Raw genomic sequence first — 21,841 nt, 5'->3', positions numbered from 1 at the left:
CTATCTTTCTGGAAACATTTCCAAGGATAAAGCAGACTATAAAAAACACACGCAGAGTGCATGAAGCACACACCAGTGCATGGAGTTTCCAAGAGGCATCGTAAGTACTTCGGGATTTGGGGGATTTCTTCTACCTTGTCAGGTATACGGCTTCCCAAGGCACAGAAGCATAAAGGAGACGGCAGCTCACATAGGCATCCTTAGGCTAGTTTTAACATAACTACTATATTTTCAATGGGAAGCATAGCTTCACTGGGAAAAAGTCACACTAGATTTAAGCTATGCTTTAATAGATTTAGAAGCCTCAAAATCTCTAGCAGAGCAAGCAAACATAATGCTCATACATGGCAGTTATATATATATGTTGCAGAGAAGACAGACACAGAACCCTTGAGAAAATTCAGCAGAGAGATAAGCGCACGTCCTAATCAAGCAGGTTAGCACATACTACCTGCTTCTTCTTTTACTGTTCTAGATGCTTGGGATTTGGATACTTGCACTATGCCTGCTCAGCGCAGCAGAAGGTAAGTATATGGGGTTATTATTTCTGTAGCCTTTCTATGCTGCTGTATTTTGTGAGATGTCATTCTACACTACAAAAACTTGCCAAGCTTGCCTTAAAACTTGCCGATTGAGGTTACATGGGTGACTTTCCTACGCAAGAATGGCGAGATGAGTGTGTGAGTGTTGTATTTCCTTTTCTCCACACTGGAAATCCTGCCCTAGGAGCGTGCAAGAAATGGTGATGTTTTCTATCTCAGAGCAAAGCTATTGCTCTAACAAGGCTAGGAAGTTGGGTTTTGTCCTCCTCTTTAGTGATGAAAATGGAGAAAAAGCTGGGGGCATTGGGTGGAGGAAGTCTAATGATGGTCTAGCGCTATATTCAGCAGAAGCCACCAGCTTGTATACTGTAAAACTTCCCATGTAGAGTGCAGTCAGCCATTGAGAACAGTTTCAAGATATTGCTGATTATTGGCAGTATTTTGGCTTCTTAATAGGAGAAGCTCATCAGCTCTCTCTGTCTTAGGCAAAACAACAGCTGCGAAAAGATACCTAAAGTATGCTATAGGATACCCACGGAGGAACTGCACTGAATACTTTGTTGATGAGCAATAGGGCAGCTTCTTTCCTTGGGATAAACTGTAGGTGTTGACGATCTGAGAGAGAACAGCTACTGGTCTTTGCTCTCTGTAAACCATAGGGTGTTCAAGTAACTGAGAGATCTCCAGGAAAGAGATGATATGAGGTATAACTTGCCCGCTCCACTTCTTTGCTCATTCTTATATTACGGATCTGATCTGTGTGCTACAGGTTCAGAAGTCTGCTATGATAGGCTGGGATGTTTCTCAGACAGTATGCCATGGTCTGGAACTACAGAAAGACCAATCCATAAGTTACCCTGGAGTCCAGAACAGATAAATGCTCGCTTCCTCCTCTACACAAGAGAAAATCCTGATAGCTATCAAGTAAGAACTATTGCGGTTTAACCATTAATAAATCACATACAAAAAGAGTAAATAAACACCCACCCCAGCTGTGCTCCTGGGAAGTGTTGGAAACCTTCATTTTATTCAAGAGACAGCCTTATTCAGCTCCATAGCAGGGCCTCTAGAGCAGAACTCTCATGCTCCTCCAGCCCTCACAGAGCAGCATAGCCCATGTTTTCTGTATGCCCACCGGGAAGTGGTGAGAAACTGTGCATGTCTTAATGATTGGGTAATGCTTTTCCACAGATCAAAAGATGACACATTCAAAGTAAAGTCTTGGCTGCTCTAAGATATGTGTCAAAACTTGCTCTGAATAGAAGTACAGACCTTAAGCCATAGTCATGTGAACGCTTACAAATGAGTTTAACATTGCATAACAGCGTACATATAAAGCATAGTCCAGGTCTTTGCAATTTTGATAAACTAATTACAGAAAGCAGATATAAATGTTTGTTCATTTAATATCTACAACAGGAGATCTCTGCAGTTGATTCCTCCATTAGCTACTCCAACTTTAAAACAAGCAGGTTAACTAGGTTCATTGTCCACGGTTTCATAGACCATGGAGAAGAAAACTGGCTGTCAGACATGTGCAAGGTAAGTACCATGAAGTTCCTTAGTTGCCATTTATAAAAACATTCCTATAAACTGTCTTTATCTCTATTTTGAATCAATTTGTCTCATGGTACTTCTAATGATAAGGGCAGAAAAAAAGAATCATTTTCAAATCATTTGCATCTCTAATACGTATATCCACATCTTGAGGAGAAGCTCTCTGCTTTATTGATTTCTGTGCTGATTCCCCAAGTTATTTCTTAATCCTGTCCCTATACCAAGCTGCACTTCCTGTGGTCTTCTCAACAAGCTCTTTTCTGGCGGTCTTCTCAAATCCTGTGAACATGCTTTCTATTGCAGCTTCAGCTAACGAAAGGTACCAGTCATACAGCACAGAGCAAAACAGCAGTTGATGGCACATGACAGTTTTCAGATCAGACTTTTCAACTAACTATTCACACAACTACAGCTTTGTTTAAATTCCATATTCCTATTTTATTTATAAGAACACTCTGAGAAACAATGTGAAAGTCCACTGAAAGGTATTTCACATTTATTGCATCCCTGTTATCTGCTTCTCTTTGACACAGGGGCAAAGAAAATAAATCTGAGAGTTTGTCATTGAAAAAGACAATCTCCATTGATTACCACTTTGTGAACATTGAGGTGTCATTGTTGGATTTGTTAGTTAACTTTTTCAAAGTATCAGAAGCAGAGTGATGTTTTTTCAAATCCCATTCTCCTATTTCTCACTCTTAAACCAGATTTTTTTTCAGAACCTCACAAGCTACCGGATAGCTCATATTTTGCTTCAGCTAATCCCTTAATTCCATATGATAAATTTTCATGAGGATGTACTAAGAGGCACAGGATATGTCTTCCCATTCTCTCTCTGTTAATGTGGCCTGTGTTTTATCACAACACTCCAACTTTATTAAAAATATGGTCTGTAAATCTTTTAAGAAAAGAGCAGAGCAAATGGGATTGTGAATACATCCGCCTCTTATGTACATCTGTTACTTACCTTCCTTCCCATTAAGCAATAATCCTACCTGCGTTTTTATTTTTACCACTTCTAACATAGCCATAGACACTTTATTTTCTTTTTTGTTCTTTGCCACTTGTAAAGTGTTTTGGATGCCTTATAGTATCTGACCATAAAGCAAAGAATGAATATACGAAAGCTACTAAAGCAAAATACATTTAGCCAAGCTATCCAGCTCAGAGGAGAAAAGCAAAGCTTCAGATTCTGTGGCAGACAATGAAGTATCTGCCTGTGCATATATATTCCCAAATATAGCCATGAATCTGAAATGAATATTTAGTGACATCAGCAATTTATGCACCCTCTTACAACAAATGTATTTTTCTTACAAATTTGTATCAGGAAAATACTCTAGCTTTTTTGTCATAAATATGTAAGTTCCGATTAAATTCCTTTTAAATCACTTCAGTGAATCAGGACATGAGTAGAGCTCATTTCTCATTTTTAGTGTTAAAGTTTGATTAACATAAAAAATTGAAAGGGTCAGTATTGTATTGATATTGTTTTCCCTTCTGCAACAAATACTGCTATGGGTATTTGAAACGATGGTGTGGTCATTACTGCAGCATACCATCCTCTTTCAGTGTGGTCTGAGCACACATATGGCTGAGAGAAGGCATGACCATGTACATATGCTAAGGTATAGGTTCTTCAAACGTTCTCATACAAATTCATGCAACATTTATGAGTGGAGCTGTTATGAGCATCGTGAATCAATTCTAGACTGTATTTACTGTGGGGAGCTTTGTTTTCTCCTTTTGTTTTACAAAACAGAGGATGCTCACTGTGGAAGATGTGAACTGCATCTGCATTGACTGGAAGAAAGGCTCAAGATGTCAGTACACCCAGGCATCAAACAATGTCCGTGTTGTGGGTGCTGAAATAGCTTACTTTGTGAACACCCTTATGGTAAGAAAATCCTGGTTATAAAGCTGTAGATAATGCTGATTGGAAAGAAATATGATTCAGGATCTTTTATGAATCTGAACATAACCAGCAGGGAACATTTTCTGCTACTCAGCGATCATTTTAAGAGTTGCGCTAAATCCCTCTTTGTAAAGTTAGAGAACTATGTAGCAAATAGCAGGGTTTAGCCAACTTAGGGATATGAAACTCTACAAGCTATCCCCATGGTACAGCAGACAGTTCTTCCACAGATGTGAAGTGTTGTTGGGTAATTTTAAACATGCAGAGATAACAGACACAGCAAACTGCCTCTTCAGGGAGACAAAACCAACCAAGTAGGTTGGAGAACAACTGCTCTCCATGAGCAACAAAGAGGATCCACTCAGCCACCTCAGGGGGAAGTCCTTGTGGCACCTTCTGTAGGTTTAGACACTGTGCACATGACCCCTTTTTCAGACAGCTTCACACAGGAAATGATGCTTGGTTTGGCACCTTCTTTTAATCAAGGTGCTCTCAACACACACGGCCCATACAAGAACTATAACATGCTTCAGTAGATAGTATGCCAGGTCGAGGAGTGCTCTGACCCATATTTCACATGGTGCTTGACCTGCCATGTCTAACTTAGAGTGCCTGCCTGGCTGAGCCTTCCAAGCCAGATGACCTCCCTGTTATTAATAATGGGTCTAGAATATAAAACGAATACAGAGCCTCTCAGGACTCTGTTAACAGAGTTCTCTGAAGTTTTATCAGCCTCCAAATGAGACCAGCATCTGAATAAGGCTTTTGAAAAAGTGATGTATTGTACCGAAACTGACAGACAGATGCTGAAATCCTACAGCTCCCAAGTCTATAGTCAAATTGAAAGTAGTCTTTCAGCACCTTTTTACTCCTCCCTGTTGCTGATGAAAACAGAGCTAGTAACCTTTTATATTCTATTTCCCCAGGACACATTCGGATACTCTCCAGCCAATGTTCACATTATTGGTCACAGCCTTGGAGCACATGTGGCAGGCGAAGCTGGCAAGAGGCGTCCAGGAATTGGAAGAATTACTGGTAAGTCAGTGACTTAAGTCACAACTCCTACTAAAGACACCATTGCTTAAATAAGATGTTGCTGTTCATTCTCTCTTACTATCGTATCTGACTGTGGGCTGTAGTTTAGTAAAGGGCAATTTGGACCTTGTAGAACTTAGCCTCTTCTCACTGTACACTGAGGAAGGAGTGGTTCTCTGGTAAGGGTTGGAAAGCAGTCAGTGTGACAATTATCTTGCTTGCATATATTTACACAGCAAAGGAAAGGCTCCATACAGCTAACAGAGCCAGAAGACTCCTGCAATACATCAGCTGACTTGCTGACACACATTAACGCTTCTGGCAACCTCTACAGAGCTTGATTTAGCCTGTTATATAGCAGCACAGCTGATACAAAACACCCACTGCTTGCAGGTCCCTCCAAAGCGTGTTATAAGCGGCACAACAGTGAGCAGTTAGTTTTGTACTGCTAACAAATATCATTTTCCAGAAAAGGATGGATTAAACCTGATATTTCAGAAGCAGTAGGCTAACCTTAACCGTCCTGATACATCACCCATTCTCACCTTGCTTTGCTGTGTCTACATAAATTTTCACCTAGTAGAGTACATTATTAGTAATTATTCTTCCCCCCCCCAGCAAAATATCTGAAGTTTCATTTCTTTTCTTAATAGTAGATGCAGAGATAGGAATATTTATTGCATTATGAGTTCATTTTTAAATAAGGTATACCATCAACCTCTCAAAGCAGAGATGCCATTTAAGTATTGTAAAACCTCCAATACTCTCCCAGAGAGAAAAACTTAAGAGGTTTTAGGAGCCAAACTTGTGGTCAAACCAATCCTTGTTCTTTCCAAGTACTGGAATTCAACATTGGTGTAAATCAGTAAAATCTAATAGGCTTCACACAAGTAATCCTTTCTGCTTCTTGGGAGAAAAGCCACTTGATAAGAGAGAGCAGACAACATGGTCTTCTATATACTATACTACTTAGATATAAGGAACCACAGACCACTATATATGTGATGATTCATTATATACAAGCATAGCATTCTACGGAACAATGCACCTCTATCTCTTTATCTGTACATAACAAGTTTTTTCCTTTCAGGACTGGACCCTGCTCAGCCTTACTTCCAAGGGACTCCCATTGAAGTCAGACTGGATAAAACTGATGCCGAGTTTGTTGATGTTATCCACACAGATACAGCTCCCACAATCCCCTACTTAGGTGAGTATTGAACAATACTATAATCATTATTATTTATAATCATTATTTATGCCATGTGGCACTTCAGTATCCTAATCATTCATCAAGACCCACTTGTGCTGTGCCGCAGACGCTGAACAAGTACACCATACTGGTCACTAACACCTCACATCCTAAAATATCAAGCACCAGCAAAGTTCAGCTATGGGTACGTAACAGTATTGACTGAAAATATGCTTACCCCTACTTTAAATGCTCCAGGTTTTGGCATGAGCCCAGCTATTGGACATCTTGACTTCTATCCAAACGGAGGAGTGGAAATGCCTGGATGTGGAAAGAACGCTGTGTCACAGATCGTAGATCTCGATGGCATCTGGGAAGGTAAGCATTGATTACATTACAAACTCGGGGATAGATCACCCCTCACTATTTCAGTACTTAACTTTCCTTAGTTCAGGTGTGTTGCATTAGCTTTTGGTGTGCCCAGCAGCAGTGGCAGCTGCAGAGTGCAGTGAAATTCTTCATATGCTTAAACCACGCTATTTTCCAGAGCTCATTAAAAAATAAACAAGACAAAGGGTTTTGCCTCTGGAAAATCTGCCTCCTCTGAAGTATCCAACAGCAGAAACAAGTTAAGGAAACCGTGCCAAGAGTTTTGAAGGGTCTATAACAATATAATTAACTTTGTTTCTATGCAATTGCCCAGCAGCAATACTGGGTGGAGTAGGACAATGATGCTCACAGCTCCTCCTGATGGGCTATCTTCAGCTGCAGCCCTTCTGAGATAGAGCAATTAATTAGCTTTTGATTACCTTTACAATCTGAGTTGCATTAAAGCAATGTCATTGTGTCTGTTTATAGTGCACTAAAAAAAGATTGGCACTTGGTTCTCAAATAGAGTTCTTTGTTGGTTTACACGGTTCTGATAACAGCTCTAAGTATTAGAAAATCTTTACGTGCCTTTAGAAAGTTAAACTGCACAGAACACTAAAAAGAACCAACAAAACAAACAAAACAAGAGCTCTGCTATAGAGATTTTGTACTATTTTATCGGAGCTCTTTCTTACATTGCTGCAAGCACCTGAAACTCTGGGAATCCACAAACTCATTCATGATAACCAGCCTTTTCCTCCAGCTTTTATTCAGTGCAGTTGGAGGCATTACATTTTCTTTCTTTCTTTTTTGTTATGCGGTAAACTCCTTATCAATAACGGGGAATTAAAGCACAAAGAAATAAAAGCGTTGTATATGATCTTCTTTTTGACCTAAAGTCAGGCAAATAATGGCAACACAAAGGAAAACAATATATTCATTATTTTCATTTTAAGATTCTCCCTTCCTTAAGCACACACACCCCCCCCCCCCAAATAATAATAATCTTGTTTTGAAGTCCTCAGCTGAATGGAGCAAATCAGCACTGCCCAGGAACTTCCCTCTTAAACAATTTTCATTTGGTTTCCCTTTGTTATGGTAATCCCGCTGTTGCCTACAAAAGACCTGCTTCATGCCCTTCTCCTTTCTGTTGTGCACCTTGGTCAGATTGCTTGAATAAGTGTTTGGGAGGGTGAGGAGAGAGCAGGGTCTAAGCTGAGCTGTGCAGTCAGTCTCCACAAAGCATTTCAAGTCTGCATTTTATACCTGTCGAGTCAGTGACATTCCTTAGAGCATCAGTTCATTGCAAAAGTAAGCTTCAAACCTTATGCTTGATACTATAAGAATCATGATGAGGCTTTTGAGGAGGACTGATGCATCCCAATGACACAGTATTGCTGTGCCAGTATCTTTCCTGAACGGTAACAGAGTGAAAGATTTGACCTGGAAACATCTTTTTGCAGGAAGTCGGGACTTCGTGGCTTGCAATCACCTGAGGAGTTACAAGTATTACTCTGACAGTATTATCTACCCTGATGGATTTCTGGGCTATTCTTGTGCTTCATATGATGTTTTTGAATCAGTAAGTACCTCTCAAAGCCTCAGGATGGACTGTATCAAAAAGAGTGGCTCTTTCTTATTTAGACACCTGAAATCCAGTTTACTTACGATAGCTTACACCCAGCGTGGCTCTGTAAAAGTAACAAATGTTGCTGTGACACAGGGCCACCTAAGTGGGTATGTCAAAAAGAAGTCCTTGGCTGGATGGATAACTTTATTAATGGATGTATTTGTTTTCGCTAGGGACGCTGTTTCCCATGCCCAGCAGAGGGATGCCCGAATATGGGTCACTATGCAGATAGGTTCAAAGGGAAAATTAACAGTGACTTCGTGAAACTTTACCTGAACACTGGAGAAGCCAAGGACTTTGCTCGTGAGTTTCCATTGCTTCCATTGCTACCTACTGCTTGCAAACAAACCTTTTTGTTGCCCTGTTTTAAAGTTAACAGATGTCAGACCTTACAGCAGAGCAATAGCTGTTCATGCCAATACTTGATATTCTAGAGACTGCCTCTCCCTGGGTACAATCTAACTTACTGTATTTCTCCTCTGCAGTTTGGAGGTACAAAGTAACTGTGACCCTCTCTGGAAAGACTGGTGTGACAGGATATGTAAACATTGCCCTGTATGGAAGCGGTGGGAACACAAGACAGCACCAGATTGTCAAGTAAGTCAAAAATTGGAGAGAAAAGAAACTTCTCTTCTAGAATATTTAATTCAGATTTCTGTTTATATTGGTCTTACTTTAGAGATCAAATTCGAACCTGGTGTAAATGCAGAGGCAGTTCACTCTGGTGATTTGAAGGGAAAAGGTTAGAAGGCAGGATCTTGAACTCTTAGAATCCAGCGTCACTTGTTTGCTGTCCCCCCCAAGGTCTTGATGGACCTATGGTAGCAGAGTTGTGATCTTTCTGCCTTTCACGGGCTTCTAAAACGTTGCCACCACAGCTGCTAAAGTTACCCCATGAATTGCTATATAAAAATCTACTTTTTGTTGCTCATAACTTCACCTGCTTACACTAAATCATAGAATCACCCAGATTGAAAAGACCTTAAGATCATCAAGTCCAGCCATTACCCCAGCTGCTAGCTTGCCTCATGTGCTCTTGTTGACTTGTATTTTCCTTGTTTGTTTCAACTGAAATATCTGAAATGGTGAAAACTGGGGAGAAGGCGTTTAGATGTGGGCTTTGGGCTTTATGTTTTTGGTTTTGTTTAGTGACAGTTATGTCACTTCCACCTTTCCAAGAAGGACTTCACATCTTCAGGTATTTGCTATGAGCTGATCCCAGTTTGCAGGCATCCATGTGAGATCCAAACACATGAGACAAGTCTGCCAGTATTGAATGCATTCTGGCACTCTCTAGCTGTGTAGCAATCTCTGTCTTCTTCACAGGGATCACCCTGTAACTGAGTCTTCACTGGGAGGTGTGACTGTAGCATCTCAGGCCTTCGCTTCTTCTGATGAACACTGATTTGGGATCAATTATGTTGGAAAAATGGAAATAATTCTGTTACCATGCTATAAGCTAAATATTGTTTTTCCGCTGTCTACTCACAGCCACTCAGTTGACAGGAGTGGTGATTAATATTAAATTAATATTAAATCCTAACATGCCTCACATCCGTAAACCGTTCGTTTTCACAGGGGAACCCTCAAACCAGACAGCACTTACACAGGCTACATTGATGCAGAACTTAAACTTGGAACAGTTACAAAGGTTAAATTCCTCTGGAACAACAACGTGATAAACCCAGCTCTTCCTAAAATAGGAGCTGCAACAGTTGTAGTACAGTCTGGAGAAGACGGAAAAGAGTAAGTATATCCATTGTGAAAATCTTGAGAGTTCCTTGGGAAGATAGGCGACAAAATTACTTGCAGAGTTATTGGCATCGTTCTTTCCAAGCCCTTACTGACCACGAGGACTGGTTATTTGTGTGTGAGCTTGCGTTAGCACGGCTGATTCACAGCCGGCTGGAGCAGCAGATGTTTTTCATTGTTATTGCTGGCCCCTGAGATCATGATTGAGGAAAGAGGACCATGATAATAAAGACTGATTTTTCTAGACTTTGTGGAATAGGCTGGGATGTTCAGATTACAGAAGTATTATGTATTGATCGAGTTTCTCCCATTTTCCTGAGCTTTTTAAAACAAACTCCCTCATTTGCTTAATCAGCTAATTTATCCACCCCATGATTTAGTATCTAGAAGAGGAGGCACAGTACGTTTTAAACCCATATACAAACTCATAGTTAAAATGCCATCACTTGGAAGATGACATGGCAGATGGAAACAGTTTCAAGCAAAGCCAAATGATTACAGCCCAGTAGCACCACCTTTAAGCAGAGATCCTAGGGCCAGCTGTAGTTCCCATTCTGTTCTGTTGTGTCAAATGGCAAATCAGTTTTGTCTGATCTTAAAACCAAACCAATTTGTATAATTTCAACAACTCATGGTGCTTATATTGTACTTTTTTCTTTCAGATACCGTTTCTGTGGTTACGAGACAGTGAGAGAGGATGTTCTGCTGACTCTTACTGCTTGCTAAAAGCACATATGAATACCCCAAGCCTTGATACCAATAAAAGCTAGCATGTATAAAACTCTGGTGTCTGCAGTCATTGAACTCATAATCCTGGTGGTGTCTGCTGGGGTGTTTTGCTGCTTTGGGTTGTGGGGGTGAAGTCTGTGGATACCTCTCTATAGAGAGAATTTTGAAACAGTTTTGGGAGTGAATTAGCCAAAACCTGTTGAAAAATTCCCCTGATTTCAGCCAAATTCAATTTCAGACTAATTTCAGACAAGAGGAGGGAAGGTGGCAAATATCCAGATAGTACCCCCTGGGCAGTACCAAGAGGAAGCAGACCTGCTTGTGACCAGGAGAGGATTAAGAAAGCCGATGTTCCTAATCAAACTGAAGGCTAAGCCCAGAATTAGCATGAGACAAAGATGAAACAGTGATAGGAGAGCAAGTGGTTACAAATGAGGACCGAAATTAATTTTAATTACCTGTGAGAGCTGGGAAGTGAACATGGTGGAGAACTGGTGGTGTGTTTTGGTGTGTTACTGCTGAACAAAGCTTGTGAGATTGAGGAACCCCAAAACCCCATAAAACTACTGGGGCCTGGAGGTCTTCAGCTCCTCAGGACCTTTTCAACAGTCTTTCTTGAGGTTCCCCAGAATGGGGCCCTCTGCTCTTTCTGCCTCTCTGTGTGACCTTTCATCCCCAGAATGTCTTCTCCTAAAGGACATCAACCTTCAGATTCCCCTGCAGGGTGGATATTGAAACCTGTGTATCCCGTGGTGGAGCCTACTCTTCTAACACAGAAGACAAAGCAGTTTTATTAACTCAGTGCATTCTGCCAGCTCAGGCAGGGTGATGGGAGGGAGAGTGGGTTGTGAAGAGTAGAAAAAGAACCATCAGCACTGAAAACTGGCAACCTGTGGGCATGGTCAGAGCTCGAATAAAATCACTGAATCAACAAGGTTGGAAATGACCTTTAAGATCATCAAGTCCAACCATTACGTAGGTCCACCAGTAAATCATGTCACTGAGGGTCTCATCTACTAACCTGTTCCTTGGTTTAACCCAACTGAAGAGAATATCCTCTGGTGACTTCAGTTTTAGTCAGAGATGTGCAGGGTTGCTTTTCGTTTTAAAAACCTTCTAAATCACACTTATGCTTCCTACCCAGATTAAAGGGCAATACCCAATTGTGCTGACCTGGGAGCACAGTATAAATCACATTTAGATCTGGAGAAGCACTGTTTTCCAAGTCCCCTGAAACCTTTCCCAAGGGAGGATAATAGGGAATAAACATATGAATTAGTAAAGGAATCAACCTTTGCTACGCTGTCATAGATATATGGGGTATTAAATGCTAAGCCAATTTCTTGTCCAGCTTCTCAAGAGGGAAACAAGATGTTTTCCACCTTGAAGATATTACTTGTGTCTTCCCCTCATTACATTGCTTCCTTCCCTGTGCAGATCCTCATGGCAGCAACAAGAGCACAACAGAGATGTTCTGCACGTTTTCTTCCCATCCTACACTGTCCGTGAAGGGTACAGTCTAACACTCCTTTTGGCTCCAGTTTTTCCCATCTGTGGTCAGCCTTATAGTGGTGGAATAAGACAATAAGGTTTAATAAGTTTTGAGGATGTGAATTGTTTGTCCTGCAAAGGTTGCAGTAAGTCCAGTTTTGGGTTGCTGAGGGTAGGAGGCAGAGTATCCAGTCACAGGATTCTACACGCTTTCACCTTTCATTCGTGGTATCCGGCCCAAGGAGGAACCCACATCTCCACTCCAGGGAGATAAATAATTACAGGTTTACTGAGAGGAAAATAACCACAGGCACAGGAGCTGGCATGTGATGGGTTTCCATGTAGTCTGGGTCCCTTTGACAATGCCTCCTTCCTTCTGCCTTGATTCCTCTAGGATCTGGCTTCCTGATCTCAGTACCACCTGCTGAGGAAACTTCAACAGGGTTATTAACTTCGTAACACTGCAGCAGAGTTTCTCCTTTGTCTTTTGTTCCTTTACTTTAGTATAAGCAGATTCTTGCCTACACAATTGTTTTGACAGCCATGATATTCTCTGCATTATCCTTTGCCATAGCCACTTCGGCAGCCCATGTAATTTTAACAAACACCTAACAGAATCTACACGTTAAAGTTGACAATAGCATAATACAAAATCTCCTTTTAATAATGAACCAGAGCTGCCGTCATCTTGTTTTAGCAAAGTAAAAATCTCTTCCCCCCTCCCCGAACACTTTACAAAGCCATTACATAAAATGCAATGTTAAATGAACAACAAATTACTTTCCCTTTAGCTAGCTTTTAATGCTAATGGTGCTATTTATTCCTGACCTTTTGAAATATTAGATTTTTTAAATGACAACATAAAAAGAATTCTTGTTTGAAAACGCAAGCGACTTTAAACCACATGTTATTACTTGTAAGTATAGCGTGCACACGCATCATTCATTTCAGTGTCCCATTTATGGCTAATTGGTATATATTTCAGTTGACATATATTGTTCTCCTGCAAACGTGTCAAATTCCTTAACGATGGCAGTGACAAAAGCATAGTGCTTGAGATATATAAATTACGCTCTTTACCATATAATCATTCTTATCTATTGGGAATGCTATTTGTGACAAACCCTGCTCACAAATACACACTAAATTGATTATTTTTTTTAAACTTTAATGTAACACCATTCATGGCAAGTCTTTGATTGAATCTTGATCTGTAGAAATGTTTTGATTTCTATCTGCACCATTTTACCGCATTTGAAAAGCTCACTTTATTTATTAAAGGAAGAGTAGCACAGTGCCGATCTTAAAATGCATCTTTTGTTATCGGTGTAAGAAAACAAATGGCTGTAATTGTGGATATGGAAAGAGTAATTTGGTGAACAACACTTTGAGCTGTAGTTTAGGGTTTATAATTCCTGCCACAAATGACTATTATTTTGTTGGTGGGCAGCATTGCCATCAGAATTTTAACTATGGGAGCAACTTGGGCCACGTATTTTCATTCCATTTTAGATTGCCAAGCGCAATGTATTTCGCTCCTATATTACAAATCATCACAGAGCAAGAAAGAAAAAACCTGGAAGATTTCATGTGACTCCAATTATTACTGAGATATAGCAGTGCTCATTGTTGTCTTTAGACAATGCTGTCTACAGTCATTACGTTGCTTCATAGATCAGGACGATAATGAGGTTCTATCTTTCAAGAGATATGTGAAAGTTCCTAATTTGGCATTGATGAATTCTCCTTCCTGAACCTCTTGAGGGGTTTTTGGTAATCTAGTTTGCTATATTAGAGCTTTCATCACCTAGCCACAGCTGGCAGGGTTATGTACGCATATTTATTGCCATACCTCTCTGGGATGTGTCCTCAGAGGTTGCAAATAGGAATTGTATGATGTTATGCCTGAAGGTTGGTTTGTTCTTCATTTGAGTGTAAATCACAAGCTATTTTGCCATGCCCTCATACTTCAGAAATATATACTGTGTATGGTTATATTTAACTGAAAAAACAAGACTAAACTTGTCAACATCTTGTTACTGATAAAAATTGGAAACAGTTTCTTTGTACAAAAAGGAGATTCCCTTGAAGAAAACACCATCTTTTGCCGAAAAAAATTATATAGTAAGCTCAGACACCCGATTTTTTTTGCCTCTGCAAACCCTCTACAATTTGAAGACATGGTGAAATGGTGAAATGTATCAGCATTCTTAATCAGTCAAAACAGAAAGCTTCAGTAGGGGGCAGAGGAAGAAAGGACAAGGTTGATGCGATGCTCCCATAGCCCTAACTGGAAAGATATTAATACATGTCACTTACTTCTAAATTTTGCCTGTATACAAACAGAAACAAGAAGCAAAGCGCACTTTAAATTAGTCACACAATGCTGTATTCAATTCCACAGTAACAACGGAGTGGCTACCACACTTGCTAGTACATTGAAGACATACACTATGTGAGACCCGAAGACAAAAGTTGCATTCAAGTCCCTCTTTGTGCTATGGTACATGTAATTATTTTTTTGGTACATATCCTATGACAAGTCTTACTTTTAATTGCATGAAGTAGATAATTGCTTCACATCAAACCAGTTAGGGAGGTGAAGGGGGGAAAAATTGTATCTAAACTTCCAAAAAATGCACTTTTCACACAGTAATTCACATTATTATCATTTTGCTTATGATTTTAGGTAGACATACCTCTCACTTGTTCTCATTAAATGCACAGTACTGGTGGCCTGGGTACCTCAGTTTGGGTTGTGAAGTTTCAGAATTGGGATTCTCCTGGGGGTGCTGATCATCCTCTTTGGAAAACCTCTCCCATGAGAGCAGTACCACTTCTCCCTCAGACGAGGCTCTGCATGGAGAAGGAATATATTCATCACCTTCATTACATGGGATATGAAACACGCAATGAGCATGTGCATGTTTTGCCTGAAATGATAGAACAGCAGAAACCATCCCCTCCTTCTCTGAACATGGGGCATTGGATCTGCTAACCACAGCCTGACTTGAGCTACAGAAACTTTAAAGGAGCTGCTTAAACCCAGTCTTCTGTTTTAGGTGGAAAATCTTTTCCTTACTGTCCTTAATTCCTTACTCAAATGCCATCTCTCACTTGATGAAAGAATAAAAGTCAACAGGAGAGGAGTGTGAAAGAGGTTCTCCACCACCTTCAGCTCTCACCAAGGCTGCTCAGTAGGATCTGTGGCCTGACCTTACATCTCTCTCCAACTTTCCTCAGCTACCTTTGGCTTGCAGTTTGGAAACCAGTGCTATCTGGCCCTCTTAAACCTCTGCAGAGACACGGGAAATTCAGCAGTGAGTCAGAGAGGAGCATAAGTTTGCTCCATCTGCACCCTTATTCTGTAAACATCCATCTCCAAACCTGCATCTCCCACAGGAAGCAGGGACAGAGGATTGGGAAAGGAGGTTTCTTCAATTCATCAGAGACTGTAGATCCTCAAACCTTCACTGTAATTCAAAGAGGAGTCAAAATATCTTTGCTGGGTCATAAAAATCAGCCTCACACTGAACTTGAATTACAAACCGGCTTGAATTACAATTCCGGCTGCTGTGATAGAAAGGATGTTGAAGGGCAGTTCACAGCAGGGACATGCCATTCCTGAAGGAACGGTGACACAGCAGCATAAAGGGGCATATTTTTGTTGCAAAGGATGCTTGTACAGGATTAAAAACTTCTTTTTAACCAGGGAAAACGTTACAAGTGAAAAGTGACTGCACTGATGAATAATTCTCCTTTTGACCCACAGAGAAAGAGGTGCCTAATGAAAATATATGATCCCGGACAGTGTGAAGATAACTGTCTGATCAGATAATGGAATTGTTTTCAGTGGTAAGAATGAATCCATTACTAATGCAAATAACGATAATAATTATAATTTGCAATACAGTAAAAATCACCGAGTCTACCTCCTCCTCTGACAGGAGACTGTATAATAAATTATAGGCTGAGAAAAAAAAATACTCAAAGGGATAAAGGTTAAAAGATTAAAAAGAATTCAGAAACTTGAATGCTTAACAGGGAAGTCAAGACCTGAAAGCAGAAATTGGTGCTATTAAATAAAGCAATTGTGAAGAATGAGATATTATGGAATTGATTAACAAACCAGAAACCAAACGTTTCCTCGTATCACTACCTCTTGTCACAGATTTCAATAAACCTGAAAGAACCAAAAATTAAGAGATGGCATATAATGAGAAAATTAATTATTTAAATGTAGGTGAATATGCTAATAGTACTCTGGGAAGATGAATGTAACTTGACACACTGAAAGCCCCCACAAGAGGTGAGTACATCTGGGGAGCTTTACCACTCGTTTTTGCTTTGCTTTGGTATCCAAAACAGGGCCAGCTCTTCTGCTATCGCCAGCAAAGACTGGAATTTCAGACTATGCGTATCTATAGGGTAGATGTTTTGGGTTTCTCTGGGCACACCAAGATGCTCATAATAATTCCATATTCTTCTTTGTTCTTGTGAGGGCTTTTGGTTATGGAGACAATGAGAAAAATGCTTCATTTCGCCTTTGTGGAGGTGTAGAATAGGATAGGTGAAACAAATCTTGTATTACAGAGTTTACACCAAACAGCTGTCTTATTGTTTGCAGCGATTCTGCTTTCTCCATTCGTTAAGCAGAGAGAAATATCACTATGTAAAGCTTACCATACATTGTTAGCATCAAGTCTCACAGATTTGGGTGATGGAGCATTGGGAAACTACCAAGATATCACATAATTCTCCCACACCAGTCAGTCCTGAGTAAAATCGCAGTTAAGTGACTGAGTCTAAAGTGCTGTTTTCTGACACTCTTCCTTTAGATCCTCATTTTCCAAAGCACAGTATGTCCCATAAGAGCCACATGAGAAGTGACAGGGATTTAATGACAGGGGGTATGTAAGGGAGAATTAAAGACCAGAGGTGCTGACACCTCATCAAAAGTAGGGGTGACTACCAGACAAAATCAGTTTTTGACCTCAGAGTGGAGCCCATTTTTCTGCAGTTGGAGAATTCTATTGCGTTTTAAAATCACAGTTGAAAGCTCCATGTATCCTGCCTAAACTTCCCCAGCAAGTCATTCAGGAAGGCAGAGATTTCTCACCCTCTTTGAAGTTTTTCATTGCAGCATTTTTCATGTAGCTGAAAAGCTGAACACACTTCAGGTCAGTAAAGCACAAGTAGTTCATCAGAAGTCCCACAGTATAGGAAGCTGCAGTTCCTGTACTGGGGTGATTCAAGGAAAATGCTTTAACGATGCAAATTCCAATAGCAAATGAATGCAGTATGGTTCATAACCATGATTTGTGGTCCTCTAATAAGTGCAACTTATCAACACCATTCCCAGTTAATGCAATATTAACTACTGCAACAAGCTCCCAAGGTTTAAACACGCACCCTTTGGATTGCACACAAGGCAGCCTTTGATCAATGTTTGCAGAAACCAAAACCACAACGTGCCTCAAGTATAGTGCACCCACTGTCTAATCCTCAGTGCTGCCAACAGTAGAAAAGATCACCAGTTCATAAAACATGATTGAAAGACCTGGGGTTTAATTAGAGAATTAGATTCAGGGCAAGCATGAAACTAGTCTTCAGATATGTCAAAAGCTGTCAGAGCAGGGATGGGATGAAATGTTCCATGGTCCCTAGGGGTAGAAAAGCCACGGAGAGTCAGAGTTGACATTATGTAAAACTTTAGACACTGAAACACAAATAAAGTGCCCGGGCAGGTAGTACCATGGCAGAGTCAGAAGGTCTAAAACCAGACTAAACAGGAGTTTGGAGTAATTTAGGAAGAACTAATACTGTTTTGCTGCAGGATGGTGAGATACAGCTGATGTGTGAGGTCCTCTCTCAGGTACATGCACCTCCTGTGATTCTCCAACAGAGCTGCAACTGCAGTCAGCAAAAATACTGGATGGGTCTGCATGGATATAAAGAAAAAAGGGATAAAATCTAAAGCCATGGTGAAGAGTATAAACTACCTATGTGATCAGTGTATTTTGGCAACATCCCTTCAGTCCTGTAGCATCCTTGATAAGTGTGTGGCACTTTTGGGGCTTCAATCTACTGTGTCTCAACCCTAAAACAAAACAAAATAACTACAAAATTAATTTGGGAGAAAATCATCTGAAGGAGGATGCTGTAGTGTCATTCATGGAACTATACACTTCCATACAGGACCCCCTGCAGATGTCATGCAGGACAGCATCTTTTCAGCTGCATTCAGCTCTGCACACAGTTAACTTCCTTCAGCTTTGCTCATTTTGAGGAGTCAACAGTCATCTGTGTGTGTGTGTGTTGATGGGAGGGACAGGCTGGTAAAATAGATCCATTATGATTGTCACTGGATGAAAAGTAAAAGCTCTGTGAACTATACATTGTACTGCAGGGCTTCAGCTGCAGCTCCGGTACGTGTTAGCAAATATGCAGCGGTGGCACAAGCATGGAATGAATGCAGCACACTTGTGTGGGAAGCATCAGGTCAGCACCGAGGTTGCTCTTTGTACTACAGAGGAAGAGGATGTGCACAGACTGGTGTCTGCTCTTATCAGCTGATGGCAGACGGAAGTTCCTACTTGAGGTGCAGAGCTTATTCCTCAGAGGGAAGGAAATAGTTGTTTTCCTTAGGAAAGGGAGAGTGACCTTTCTAACTCCTTAGATTACTATGGTTTAACACTCACCGCTGTCAGTCTCACCACTCCTTTCTACTTTGAAACCTTCCCTGACCTTCAGTTACTGCTGGAGCACAACAATGCCTCTGTCCTCCCACATCCAAACCCTGGCTGCACACCTTTTCAGCCGATTCCTTTGGTTTCCTTGCACTCAACCCAGTATTGTCCTCCTCTGCTGCAGCACACAATAGTCCCAGAGTAAGCTTGTATTGTGTTTTTCATTTCTCCATGTTTCTGTAAGCTCACCTGTGGACACTGATGGAAGAATCATAGCAGTTGCAACCTACCAAGTTCTCACAACCATTTTTTACCTTAATGTAATATAGCAAACACTATATCCTAGTTTGATGACTTTGGCTCTAGGCACAAAGCCAGTGCTCCTGGGATACAGCACCTAGTAAACTTTCCCCGTTATTAGAGTCCCTGAAAAATAAGGAAATAAATACTACTTCAAAATTATAGCCAGCACCTACACAACTGTATGTTAAACAAAGATTCTTGGTCTGCAGAAAAAGGTTTGCAGTTAGCTAACTTAATATACTGCACTTAGTCCCATTATATCAGTGAGGTATATGCTCAGCTGCTTTTGATATACCCCTTAATGAAGCTGAGATAATCTTGCTTCTTTATCTGTGAGCACTTCCAAATGTTAAGTCACAAGTCAAAGATAAGAGAACAGAACCATCGTGAACATCACAAATACACCATGAACATTATCACCTCCCTAGAGGCTACTCAGCACTCCTGACATTTGCTATGATGCATTTTCAGGGTAGCATAAGACAGCTTTTACTGCAAGAAATTGATCTTTGCATCTGTGGAACTGCACAGGCTCTTGCACAAAGTTGTTTATGTTTTCAGATTCTTAATGTGAAAGAAAAAAAAGCACAAAATTCTGCCCTCCTCAATACATTGTTGTGACTCTACAGCAGTCCCACTACAAAAGTGTTTCTGTGCGTTAGAACACAGCAAGGGATGAATGAGAACTGTATTACAACAGAATTTACTATAGTACTGTAAAAATGTTGTGATTTTTATTATTATATAAGTATGTATTAATATTTTATTTAGTATTAATATTTTATTTAGTATTAATATTTTATTAGTAATACTAATATATTATTATGTTCATTATATTACTATTACAGAATTTATTCCTAAAAAAGCAGATACAAGTTTTCCAATACCAGTATCTAATGAGATTGGCAAATACCAGGCCTGAATCCCATTTACATAAAGCACCTGTAGTTCTCACCTGTTTATCCATGAGGAATCTCTTGAAAATCAGGCAGCTCTTTCGCTGATGGGACTCATCATCCTTAAGACAGATGCCTGGGTGATGTTTCAGGTAGATGCTTAGGAAGCTGAGAGGAAAGACTCTTTCTGGAGAAGCTGGACACTGCTGTCACAGAGGTTGATTTATAAGTTGTTTTATTCCATGTCTATTAACATGAAAACATCCGCAAATTTCATTGGGATTTATGTGATCTTGGCAAATCCAACAATTCACACAGACTCCTTCCTATCAAGATGAGGCTGTGACTTTAAATATTAACATACTCATATGAGAAAACCTTAAGATTTAGAAAAGTCCAGTGAAAGGATGGAATTCTGACTGCACACACATGAAACTCCCCTGGATACCAGAGCAATGCGCTAGAACACTGAAAGCAAAATTTGGTTCTTAATGTGTCCTGAAGACTGTAATTATATTTCCCATTGTACTAGTAACATTAATTGAATGTTTAGCTGAAATCAAGTTCATTACAAGTTAAATACAGTGCCTAGCCTATTAGGATGGTGTTTATAATGATAGTCATAAAGCACTTGTAAAACACCTTCATTGCAGCAAATAGGTGGAAGTTGGGGCGTAGTGGCTGCTCAATTCATTCTCTGCGTCTTTGCACGTGAGCAGCATTGTAGACTAAGGTCACAGACACCACTGAATTGTCTTGGATCTAGTGCCAACACTGCTGAACTTCACAGGGACATGGCCTGCAATGGTTAGCAGAAAAGTGTAATATTGCACACACTGTTATACAAGCTTTTTTCAGTGCAGCAGGACCTTACTAAACAATCCTAGATCGAGAAACACACAAAGATGTACGCTCTCATGCAAATACAACAGCTTTTTGGTCTGATGATAGAATTTTAACAATAAACCAGCCTGTGACAAGTCCTCTTCGATATATCATTTTTCACATTTGATTTCCTGGCTCTCTCAGAGCATCATCACAGAAAATACGCCATCTGCTCTTGGTATCGTCCAAAGTCTTTCTGTCTGGACTCCAACAGACACCCTGCTCAGAGCTACACCAACTTTGGTGGACCTTGAGTAATCACCAGCTGTGGACTTGTACCTTAGGCACATATGGAGCCCCCCTAGAAAGTTCACAAGTGAAGTAGAAATGCAGCAGCCTCTTGCTGAAGAGCTGTGTGTGCGCCCAGGGGCCTGCCAGCCCTTGGCAAAGACTGTTGGCATCCACACATCTAAAAGACTGAAGAGATCTCATAAGCAGTACATATGGTTGGTGTCACTTTTGCTCAGTTACAAGGAGCATCCAAACGCAAGTATAACCACTTGGTCTTCCTCGCTTCCATAATCAATTTAGGTTTCTTTTTATAACCATTTTCACAAAACCAGTAACACCCAAGAAGAAAAATCAGTTTTACAGTATTTTATTTGACATGATTGGAGACACAAGAACACTCAAGATACAATCCAGACAAGTTGTGAACAGCTCCAAACATCAGTGAAATCTGAATTTATCTTGCACAGAGGTGAACAAGACCACAATGGTTGGTTTTATAATATACTTTAGGACTATTTCAAGCAGGTGAGTACTGTGACGTTATGCCCAACAACTTTTATACTATTCATCCGCTTAAGCCACTTCATATCATAAATATGCAGCTTATCTTGGCAATTAAATCTCT

General features: G+C 40.3%; 1 protein-coding gene across 1 annotated transcript; it reads left to right on the top strand.

Moving 5' to 3' along the window:
* Positions 1–385: 385 nt before the first annotated feature.
* LOC130603558 (pancreatic triacylglycerol lipase-like) lies at positions 386–10,773 on the top strand. The gene is made up of 12 exons (XM_057417387.1): positions 386–524; positions 1,312–1,466; positions 1,962–2,084; positions 3,862–3,996; positions 4,941–5,049; positions 6,140–6,259; positions 6,500–6,619; positions 8,074–8,192; positions 8,414–8,543; positions 8,726–8,837; positions 9,819–9,986; positions 10,655–10,773. The coding sequence occupies exons 1-12, from the start codon at positions 476–478 to the stop codon at positions 10,716–10,718; spliced, it is 1,404 nt and encodes a 467-aa protein (XP_057273370.1). The 5' UTR covers positions 386–475; the 3' UTR covers positions 10,719–10,773.
* Positions 10,774–21,841: the final 11,068 nt, after the last annotated feature.

The sequence above is a fragment of the Pezoporus wallicus genome, unplaced genomic scaffold, assembly GCF_028554395.1.
Source record: "Pezoporus wallicus isolate ANWC-B61680 ecotype Strahan unplaced genomic scaffold, APGP_CSIRO_Pwel_v1 contig_8188, whole genome shotgun sequence".
Taxonomy (NCBI): Eukaryota; Metazoa; Chordata; class Aves; order Psittaciformes; family Psittacidae; genus Pezoporus; species Pezoporus wallicus.
This window is presented reverse-complemented; position numbering and strand designations above follow the sequence as displayed.

Coding starts and splice junctions, on each gene's coding strand:
- LOC130603558 (XM_057417387.1), top strand. CDS start 476: ATGCTTGGGATTTGGATACTTGCACTATGCCTGCTCAGCGCAGCAGAA. Junction 8,193..8,413: donor CATATGATGTTTTTGAATCA/GTAAGTACCTCT, acceptor TGTTTTCGCTAG/GGACGCTGTTTCCCATGCCC. Junction 9,987..10,654: donor TCTGGAGAAGACGGAAAAGA/GTAAGTATATCC, acceptor TTTTTCTTTCAG/ATACCGTTTCTGTGGTTACG.